At 45.7% G+C, this 11,070-nt stretch overlaps 2 protein-coding genes across 2 annotated transcripts; both read left to right on the forward strand.

Moving 5' to 3' along the window:
* The first annotated feature begins 274 nt into the window (after positions 1–274).
* Positions 275–4,713, forward strand: LOC123052861 (CSC1-like protein ERD4). Its single transcript, XM_044476216.1, has 7 exons — positions 275–737; positions 1,423–1,568; positions 2,125–2,400; positions 2,501–3,345; positions 3,458–3,713; positions 3,891–4,272; positions 4,403–4,713. Exons 1-6 carry the CDS (start codon positions 464–466, stop codon positions 4,269–4,271), a joined length of 2,178 nt encoding a protein of 725 aa, XP_044332151.1. The 5' UTR covers positions 275–463; the 3' UTR covers position 4,272; positions 4,403–4,713.
* A 2,712-nt stretch (positions 4,714–7,425) lies between these two features.
* On the forward strand, positions 7,426–10,329 carry LOC123052862 (pentatricopeptide repeat-containing protein At4g21065-like). Its single transcript, XM_044476217.1, has one exon. It carries the CDS (start codon positions 7,494–7,496, stop codon positions 9,282–9,284), a length of 1,791 nt encoding a protein of 596 aa, XP_044332152.1. The 5' UTR covers positions 7,426–7,493; the 3' UTR covers positions 9,285–10,329.
* The last annotated feature ends 741 nt before the right edge of the window (positions 10,330–11,070 follow it).

The following is an 11,070-nucleotide window of genomic DNA, read 5'->3' on the forward strand; positions in this document are numbered from 1 at the left end:
AATTATACTCCATTAACGTTTTTAAGGGATCAGCTAGGTCCGTTGTAAGGGAGTAAACTGAAAATTTTACTTCTTTATGACCATATTGAGGATCAGTTAGAAATGCCCTTATCGTTACACAAGAGGCCACGGAGGTGAGGGTGGTCAAAAGGGGAAGGGATTCGAATAGTTGAAAAGCAAAAGCCGGAAGAGGAAAGGGGCATTTCAGACATTTTGCTGATCTCCCTGGTCCCCTCCCATTCCTCTTCTTCTCCCTGCCCTGCCCCTTTCCTTGGCTCGGCAACCTCCACAACTCATAAACTCCCCACCACGCCAGCCATTCCCCAGCACAGCAAAGCATCCAATGCTTGCCCCTCCCACCCATTACTGCCCTAATCCCCTCCGCTAATCACTCCCTCCACTACTAAACCCCCTCCCTCATAATCCCCCCCGGAGGAGGAGCGGGGCGGCTTCGGCGAGCGAGATGGACATCTCGTCGTTCGTCACGTCGCTTCTGACGTCCTTCCTCATCTTCGCCGTGCTGGTCCTGGTGTTCACGTGGCTCTCGCGCCGCCCGGGGAACGCGCCGGTGTACTACCCGAGCGTGCTGCTGCGGGGGCTCGACCCGTGGGAGGGGCGCGGGCGGGGCACGCGCAGCCCCGTCGGCTGGATCCGCCAAGCGTTCGCGGCGTCCGAGGCCGACGTCGTTGCCGCCAGCGGAGTCGACGCCGCCGTCTACCTCGTCTTCCTCTCATCCGGTACGCCCAAGCCAACCACGCTCTCCACTTCGTTTGTTTACCCATGCTTTGGTTGAGTTGGTTGTTTGGTTCCCAGATTCATTCGTTTACTACTCGTCTGTGCGTTTCCGTGTTCTTTTGCTTCCAAATAATATTTCGTGCACAAAATAAAATATTAAATTAAGTCCTGCTGTTGTGGAGTATGATTCTCTGATGAATCTGCTATATTCAGTATTTTTCTAAAAAAATGGTGCCATGTTAGTAGGAAGTTAGCTGCATGTTTGATTGTTTTATTTTTGTGTATCAACATGAAGATAAGCCGATTGTATCAACTGCCAGAATGGCAAAAAAAAAGAGGCAACTGCTGCTATCAGTTTACTTTAAATCATATAATGCTGCGAAGAAAAAGGTGTAGGACAAGCAAGAGCAATGCGTGTGTTTTGTTAAGAGGAGTTATCACCACCCGTCCTGAAGGTCCGGCCCAAACGAGATAAAACTATCATGCATGGATGATTGCTGGAAGTATGTAATTTAGCAGCATGTTAAACTGCTTAGTCTATAGTTCAAAAAGGGCGATGAAAAGGCTAGGATGCGTTTTGGGGTCAGATATAGGCAGGTAGATATATCATGCAGAGTGCTTGCTTGAAAAAACAAATCATGCAGATTTTTCGCCAGTTATCTGAATTTTTATTATCTCGTGTTCCAGTGTTGGCAATCCTTGCGTTTTCCGCGATTGTGTTGCTTCCAGTTCTGTTACCAGTTGCTGGAACTGATCATGCCCTGGAGGATTCTACTGGCAGAGTGCCGCGGAACGTCACAGATTTTGAAAGATTAGCATTGGGCAATGTTCAAGTAAGTAATCCTCTTATCTGAGCTTAATGACCTGTCTTTGTTGCCACAAATAAATCTAGAATATTCCAATTATTCAGACTACTGGAAGCATTTTCATGCTTGATCCGCCCATTTAATAATCAGGTGGATGATCGGCTCCAAAAAGTGTACCATACATATCATTATGTAGATTTAACGCATAATTTGGCACATTATTAGATATTTGTATTGTCAGAATGGCAGTATCTGTCTCGTTACTGTCCTATTAGGAGCCATTAGGTCCATCGCTTCTGAAGTTTTGACTGAACTGAAATTCTGCTGCGTGATAAGTATTCCCTGTATCTACAGTGTTAAGTGTTTACAGTTTAACAGTTGTTGCTGTAATCACCTGTAGCATAATTGTTATCTACAGATTCATAATAATGTGAAATTTGGTTGAAAATAGTGATATTGAAAACTGCAGTAGCTGGAGCTCTTCTCTATAGAAACGTACAGCCTGTAAACAGGATTGCCAGACTGCAAGCTCAGGCACTCGCCGTCACAACCAAACTCAGTAGTGTCTTGATATTTTCTCCAGGACCGAAGTGCGAGGCTGTGGGCATTTATATTTGCAGTCTATTGGGTCTCCTTTGTCACCTATTTCATACTATGGAGATCCTACAAGCATGTTTCAAATCTGAGAGCAGCGGCAAGATCAACATCAGACGTTAAACCAGAGGAGTTTGCAATGTTGGTGAGAGATGTTCCTGTTCCACCTCCTAATCAAACTATAAAGGACTCGGTGGACTCGTATTTCCGAGCACTTCATCCTGACACATTCTACAAAGCAATGGTTGTGACAGACATCACGAAGGTACTTCAACTCAGAGGTTCTTTAGGGGAGTTCGCCCTTTGTTTATTATTCGTGACATGTGCCTTATATTCCTGCTACATGATAAAATTGCCCTATGCAGGCTGATCAAATTTTCCAAGAGATTGAAGGTCACAGACACAAAATTGCTCATGCTGAAGCTGTCTATGCAGAATCGAAAACATCAAACAGACCTGAGGGCACGAGGCCTACTCATAGGACAGGATTCCTTGGCCTTATCGGTAAAAAGGTCGACACGCTTGAGTACTGTAATGAGAAGATTAAGGAATTGCTGCCCAAACTGGAGGATGAACAGAAGAGCACCCTTAGTGAGAAACAGCAACGGGCGGCCTTTGTCTTCTTCAACAGCAGAGCTGCCGCTGCCTCTGCATCTCAGACTCTCCATGCTCAGATGTTTGATGAATGGACAGTTACAGAAGCTCCTGAACCACGTGCGGTAATATGGACCAATCTTCCAAGGAAAATATATGATAGGCAAACCAGACAGACTGTGGTCTACCTCATTGTCTTTGTCACCGTGGTTTTTTATATGATTCCCATTACTGCTATCTCTGCTGTTACAACGCTGGATAAACTGAGGGAGAAGCTGCCCTTTCTGAAGGTGGTTGTGGACCAACCTTTACTTAAGACAGTCTTACAAGCTTACCTGCCACAGATTGCCCTCATTGTTTTCCTTGCTTTGCTGCCAACACTTCTTGTGTTCCTGTCAAAGTCAGAAGGAATTCCTTCACAGAGCCACGTAGTAAGGGCATCATCAGGAAAATATTTCTACTTTATTGTCTTCAATGTATTCATTGGCTATGCAATTGGTTCCTCATTGTTCAGCGCTTTGCAAAAAGTCATTGAGAACCCTACTGGGATTGTTACGACGCTTGGCAGCAGGCTTCCTGGAAATGCAACTTTCTTCCTCACATTTGTTGCACTGAAGTAATTACTTTGTCTCATTTATGCACTTTCTGTCGTGAGCTTCCACTATACACATGTCTGAATTTCACCACAGCTGTAGAATATATAACCGATTGATTGTTGTTTTTGACAGATTCTTTGTTGGTTATGGGCTTGAGCTCTCTCGTTTGGTCCCTCTCATCATTTTCCACCTGAAAAGAAAGTACCTATGCAAGACAGAGGATGAGGTGAGAGCGGCATGGGCTCCAGGAGACCTGGGGTATAACACGCGGGTTCCGAATGACTTGCTTATCGTGACACTTGTGATGTGCTACTCCGTCATCGCGCCTTTGATTTTGCCATTTGGTGTTGCTTACTTTGCTCTGGGTTGGCTTATAGCAAAAAACCAGGTGAGCAAGATTTTTATTTACGAAAATGTATGTTGATCAGTCCTAAGCATAGCTCTTTTTGTGTGTGCGCAAATAGGCATGCCTTGTTGAAGTGATACTAATACCATCACTAGATATATGAAGAGAATGGATTTCACAAGTGGCTTACCTTACATTCCTCCTTATTGCTAAATGCAGGTTCTGAGAGTTTATGTTCCTAGTTATGAGAGCAACGGACGAATGTGGCCACACATGCACACAAGGATCATTGCAGCTCTCATGATTTACCAGGCAACCATGCTTGGTATCATCGGCTTGAAGAAGTTCTACTATTCTGCTATCCTCACCCCACTCCTCGCAATAAGCTTAATCTTTGCCTACACTTGCCATACACGCTTTTATCCTGCATTCGCCAAAACCCCTCTTGAGGTGGCAAGTCAGCAGCTGAAAGAGACGCCGAACATGAGCACCATTTACACCGCCTACATCCCTCCTTGCCTCAAGCCCGAGAAGCTCGAAGATGTGGAAGTCTTCGAAGACGCTCAGTCACGCACCACCTCCAGAGCTCCGTCCTTTTAATGTAAGTAGTCGAATCAATCAAAATACGTAACCATTAGAATCACAGGGATGGAATTGCCGTCAAATTTCTGAAATGCAAACAAAAGGATGACCCAGGCATCGCCTTCGAATTTGAATTTGAATTTCTGCAGGATATGTGATGAATGTCCACGTGCTCTGGACGGCCTTTCCACGTCGACCACGCTGTGAAGCTTTTGTTTCCAGGATAGGAAACTGATGTCATGTCCCGTGTACATACATGGGCTGTTGCATGATGAACACTTATTGAAAGACGTCGTCTTATATGTTAGGTTGTTGCTGTGGATATTGTTGGGTGTTTACGTTTTTCTTTTTGCTATTATTGTGTGTAGACAATCTGCTGCCCTGGTGTGTAAAAATCTCAGAAGTCTGACTGCTTGATGCCTTTTAACCCTGTTAGCAAATTATCCCGGTACTGTTACTATTTGTTACTGAGATGTCCATGCTTGTATTCAGAAAAAGAAAAATGTTTGTGCCTCCTGAAGAACCGTTCCAGCTCTTTACGGGGTACTTCCTCCGTCTCATAATGTAAGACGTTTTTTGCCACTGGTGCAGTACTTTTTAGTGGACAACTATCCATACCCTACAAAAAATTCGGGTCATATCCTACATAACCTCATAGGTGATACCTACTAACATAATTTTCTCAACATGTAATCATGCTATCTCAACATGTAACTATGCAGGAGAAAAAAAACACTACAATATGCAACCATGTATATGGGAAAATGCATACCTTTTAAAATTATATTATACCACTTATATTCAAAAATTAGCAATGATATGATAATTAAACAACAAATGAAGTATTACAAAATTCCATGTTTCATACTCCCTCTGTCTCGGTTTATAGGGCGTGCACGTAGTTTTAGATTATCCATTTGACTAACTAAATATGAGTTATATGTCACAAAAAGTATATCATTGAATTCTTAAGCGGATGTAGTTTTTAAACATATATTTTTCATCACATATAATACATATATAATTCTCAGTCTAGAACGACGTGCATGCCCTGTAAACCGAGATGAAGGAAGTACAAAATATCATTAAAACATATCGCAGCCAGGTCTTGCAGTAATACCCAGGGTGTCAACTAGTTAAAGTGATTACATCACTGCAACTCGGTGTAGAAATACATGTGTTTAGCACATTGGTAAGGTGTTTGACAATCTATGTACTTGATGTATCTTAATTTAAAAATATAGTTGTAGATCATATATCTATTTGAGTTATCAATGCTGACAATTTTTTCTAGTGATAATAAAACCGAATATCCAATTCGGTGTCCGGGTCCATATGAACGCTGTGAACAGTAACATCGTAAAAAAAAATTAAATATCAAAATTTTGTGCCTGGAAGTGTTTGAGTGCAGGATGTGCATGCAAAAATTCACCCCATTTGAACATCTGTGGAGCTCGTGGCAAAAAGGAGAAAAATGGCCAAAACAGTGTGTGAACAGTAACCTTACTCACAGAGGCGACTTTGTTTTTTTTGTCGCGCGCTCCTCGAATGTCAAAACTCCCTCAAACTTTGTACGAACATCACGCACACAAGCATCTCGCTTGCAAAAAATATTCAGAATTTTTTGTTTCTTTTTCTATTTTTGGGGATTTTTTTATTTTGCCCGGGCTCAGTTGACGGTATTTTCAATTCCACACGTAGATGAGGGGATAGCGACCACACATCCACCTTGGTTGCGCTACTAGGCCGACACACTGTGGGGGGCATACTTCAAAAATTTCTAAACATTTTACAACCCTTTTAACATTTTGTCATTTTTATTCCTGAAAATGTATTTTATTTTATGTGAACATTTATTTTTCCTAAATTTTCTAAACCAAAATTAACTTCTTTATATTTAAATTAAACTGTAAAAGTTATTTTTGATTTTAGCTTCCACCGTGAGCTAGGTTATACTGGCGGCAAAAATTTCACCTAGATAATCTGCCGATCTAGTACCATAGTAGACGACACATTTGAAGTATCCAAATATACTGAAGTAGAGCTTTCGCGTCACTCCGTGGACCAGCACAGAAAACTGGCGGGATAACTAGAGGGGGGAGAAGTAGCCTAGCGGCTAACCTCCATCTAGATTAATATAGACGAGAGGGGAGAGAAGGGGCGCAGGCAACATGGCGTGATCCAAGGGATTGGTGTGTCCTTTGGTGTGCGCCCCCACTATATATAGATGATCAGGGGCACCGACTTGGAGGAGGGGCAGCCCCTTGGGGTCGATCGACCTAGGGTTTAGAGTCCTCCTAGGACTACCCCCTCCCCCCTTTACACACTTGCTTGCCTTGCCCCCACGATGGAGGGGGCACATCGTATGGCCCCTAATTAGGCCCATGTGGCTGCTGTCCCTTGGGGTCGGTCGACTTAGGGATTAGAGTCCTCCTAGAACTACTCCCCCCCCCCCCCTTTACACACCTGCTTGCCTTTCCCCCATGATGGAGGGGGCACATCGTATGGCCCCTAATTAGGCCCATGTGGCTGCTGTCCCTTGGGACACCCAAAGGATCGACCCACTAGACCTTCGGGAACTTTACAGAACATTTCAGAAACTCCCAAGGCCTCTTGGTATTTTTCAGGGCATTTTCAGGACCTTCCCGACATGACCGAATGCGCTAGGGCTTCTACGTCGCCACCCCATCTTCCATTACTATGTGGCAGGCTTGGACGACATTGCGTTGATTGCTCATCGACCACGAACACAAAGATGGCTCCCCACGAGGCCACGACGATTATGCGTGACATCCCGGCTGCCTGCACCGGTAGCCGTGCTATGTCGCCCGACCGCGCCTATTATCCATCGATGAACATGCAACATGACACACTAGCGTTCTCATCCGTTAGCGGCATGCGATAGAGCCTAAGGAGACCTGAGTTGCTGGATTGAGCACGACAACCGCCTAGGATCGCAAAAGTCATAGCCAAATTTTAACCATAGATTTAAATAATAAAATAAAAATTATATGCCATAAAATTATATTGTTGGATTTATATCTGAAAGAGGTTTTCAGTGATACTATTTTTATGATATATAACTTGTTCTTTGATAGTTAAATCAAAGTTTAAAGTTTGACTCAAGATACAAAGGGACTAACAAACCAGTACAAAGGCAGTGTATAGCATTTTCGTTGCGCCGCCTTCCCTCCCAAAAACCATCACGAACCCCTACCGAGGCACGGCCATGCCATTGCCATGCACGAGGCAATCGCTCAAGCACCTTCCACGCACCCGGCGCTGCGACACTGCGTCGCGCTCCTCCGCCTCCACCTGACGTCTCCCTCCGTCGCTGCCGCCAAGCAGATCCACGCGCGCGCGCTCCGTGTGGCTGGCGTGCCCCTCTCCCACCCTCTCCTCGCCAAGCACATCCTCTTCCAACTCGCTTCCCTCCGGGCCGGCGCTCCCCCGCTCCTCTACGCCGTCACCGTCCTCTCCCGCCTCCTCCCCGACCCGGACCCTTTCTCCCTCAACACCGTCCTCCGCATCGCCGCGTCCTCGGCGCGCCCGCGCCTCGCGCTCGCGCTCCACCGCCGCCGCCTCGCGCCGCCCGACACGCACACCTACCCGCCGCTCCTCCAGGCCTGCACACGCCTCCTCGCCCTTCGCGAAGGCGAGAGCCTCCACGCTGAGGCCGCTAAGAATGGCCTTGTGGCGCTCGTCTTCGTCAAGAACTCGCTCGTCCATCACTATGGCGCGTGCGGCCTCTTTGAGAGCGCCCACAGGGTGTTCGACGAAATACCGGTGCTGGAGCGGAACCTCGTCTCCTGGAACTCCGTCATGAACGGGTTCGCGGCCAATGGGAGGCCCAACGAGGTACTGACAATCTTCCGGGAGACGTTGGAGGTGGACCTCATGCCGGATGGATTCACCATGGTGAGTGTTTTAAATGCGTGTGCGGAGATCGGGGCGCTCGCTCTCGGGAGGAGGGTGCATGTGTTTGCGTCCAAGGTTGGGTTAGTAGGGAACAGACATGTTGGGAACGCGCTGATTGATCTGTATGCCAAGTGCGGCGGAGTTGAGGACGCAAGGAAGGTGTTTGAGGAGATGGGGGTGGGAAGGACCGTGGTCTCATGGACATCACTGATCGTGGGTTTGGCAGGGAATGGGTTTGGGAAGGATGCACTTGAGCTGTTCGGTCTGATGGAGGGGATGAAGCTTATCCCTACTGATATCACTATGGTAGGAGTGTTGTATGCTTGTAGCCACTGCGGGTGGGTCGATGATGGGTTTCGATATTTCAATGAGATGAAGGACAAGTACGGCATAGCACCAAAGATTGAACATCTTGGATGTATGGTGGATCTGCTGGGGAGAGCTGGAAGAGTTGAGGAAGCACACGATTATATCAACACGATGCCACTGGAGCCCAACGCTGTTGTGTGGCGGACATTGCTAGGTGCTTGTGCTATGCACAAGAAGCTGGAACTTGGGGAGGCTGCTTGGGCACGGCTGGTTGAGCTTGACCCTGGGCACAGCGGCGACTATGTCCTCCTCTCAAATCTGTATGCTGCTGTTGGGAGGTGGGCAGATGTCCAAATCCTTAGGAAGACAATGGTCACGCATGGAGTGAGGAAAAACCCAGGGCATAGCCTTGTGGAGATCCGCAACTCCGTGTTTGAGTTTGTTATGGGCGATAGATCACATCCTGAGAGTGATCAGATATACCTAATGCTTGCCGAGATAGCCGAGAGATTGAGGCGCCAAGGTTACGTCCCCCGCACAAGCAATGTATTGGCAGATATAGAGGAGGAAGAGAAAGAGGCTGCTTTAAACTACCATAGCGAGAGGCTGGCCATTGCCTTTGCCTTGCTGAAGTGTCTTCCTGGTACTCCTATCAGGATAGTGAAGAACTTGAGAGTGTGTGGAGACTGCCATTTGGTAATTAAGCTAATATCTAAGGTATATGACCGTGAAATCATTGTTAGGGATCGCAGTAGGTTCCACCATTTCAAAGGGGGAGAATGTTCATGTAAAGATTATTGGTAGTTGATTCATGTATTGACTGAGAGTGGTGAATGCAATGTTTATGAGGTTCCATGCCTATAATCAGGGGAATGGTGGCGACTTATGGTTGCAGAACAGTTCTGTAGAACTTCATTTGTCGACACCTCATGTTTTGACTCAACCACAGCATCTGGTTTCTGTTGCACAGGACTACTGCAGTGAAAGCATTGGGGCAACCTCATCTATTGCAGGTCGCTGCAATCTCAGTCTTGGTCTAACTCACTAAATGTGTAGTGGAAAAACTAAGCTTCAGGACATGGCACATCAGAAAGCAAGGTTGAAGCTGGATACTGCTAGCACCATTCTATTGGAAATATTGTGACGAAAATTTCTGAGTCCTGCTTGCACAACAAGTTCTGTAGAAGCTCAGATGTCGACACATGTGTTGATTCAGCCACAGTATCCAATTTCTGAAAGGAGGTGTGAGGGTAACCTCATCTATTATTCTCATATCTAGTCCCAACTTACAAAATGTGGAAGTGGGAAACAAAAGCAACCAGAGATACAGCAGAAAGCAGGTTTAGAGCTGATACTGCTAGTATATACTACAATGGACCCCGTTAGCTGGCGAACGTTCGCCAGGAGGGGGGGCATTTGCGAACGTTTCGATGGCAGTTTTAGTTGTGTGTGGGGTGGCAGTTTCTTCAGCATGGCATTTTTTGGGATGAAGGCTCAAAACTGCCATCCTCCCAGAAAACGCCATGCTGTTTTGAAGAAACTGCATCCCTGACACAATTAAAACTGCCAGAAAAAACATTCGAAATGCCACCCTCTCCCAGCAAACGTCAGCCAGATAAGATATCCGTACTACAATTCTAATGCCGGACCTCTTGCCCTATCTTATTTCAGAAATTGCTACTCTAAAATAGTCTGCATTGTCAAAGAATCTACCAGCTTCCAGCGGTGTTTTAACTGCTTGGCTGCCCTGCTTTATCGATGTATTCTAGAGAAAAAAATACAAGCAAGAAAAGTACAACGACACGAGCATTTTTTTTTGAACAGACAATGACATGATGCATGTTCAGCGGGTGGTCCTGTAACTAGTTTATTGGTATGTGTGTAAGATACCAAAATGGCACCTCTCCCATGAATCCATTCTTTCTGAGGATGTGCGAGTTACAGACTTTTTGAACACATTTGAGTACTTTTAGTTACCCATATGTAACTAAAATGGACCTAGCTAGCCGGCGCCCGTGCGCTCGTTTGTCAGATTGAGCACACTTTTCTTTTAAAGAAACAAAAGCACCAGGTCCTTTTATATTGCACAAAAAAGGAAAGCGTCAGGTTCATGTGCTCACGCTATATATCCCACCTGCATTTATTAGGGATCAAAAACTTTAAAAAGTCATAACTTTTGATTTGAGTGTCAAAATTCAGATCCGTTTTCACCGTTGTGTTTCTCGCGACGAGTTCTTCAAAACTAGATCCCATATTAGTAGGTTACGACAAACTTTTTTTCTTGAGCAACTTTGTGTGCTACAGAGGCAACTTTAATGCTATAAAAAAGCAACTCCTATTTTCCCCTAGTATGACTATCTATTAGCAAAGGATCCTTCTAAGTTGGTTACCATGACTACCAATTGACTAGCTTCACCTATAAGTCGCCTACCATAAAGACAACTCCAACATGGATCACCAAATCGCCCCAAATGTCGGGATCGACCTCTCTAGACACTTTTAACCATTCAATGACGGTCACCGAATTTGTTTGAACAAGTTCGTACGTCCGAAATCCTCCAAGCCGGACGAGGAGGGGGCGTTCTCAGGG

Source organism: Triticum aestivum, chromosome 2D (assembly GCF_018294505.1).
Source record: "Triticum aestivum cultivar Chinese Spring chromosome 2D, IWGSC CS RefSeq v2.1, whole genome shotgun sequence".
Classification (NCBI taxonomy): Eukaryota; Viridiplantae; Streptophyta; class Magnoliopsida; order Poales; family Poaceae; genus Triticum; species Triticum aestivum.

Bases quoted from the DNA above. Each gene is read 5' to 3' on its own strand.
- LOC123052861 (XM_044476216.1), top strand. From the start codon at position 464: ATGGACATCTCGTCGTTCGTCACGTCGCTTCTGACGTCCTTCCTCATC. The intron at 738-1,422 runs GTACGCCCAAGC...CTCGTGTTCCAG, and splicing joins CCTCGTCTTCCTCTCATCCG to TGTTGGCAATCCTTGCGTTT. The intron at 2,401-2,500 runs GTACTTCAACTC...TGCCCTATGCAG, and splicing joins TTGTGACAGACATCACGAAG to GCTGATCAAATTTTCCAAGA.
- LOC123052862 (XM_044476217.1), top strand. From the start codon at position 7,494: ATGCACGAGGCAATCGCTCAAGCACCTTCCACGCACCCGGCGCTGCGA.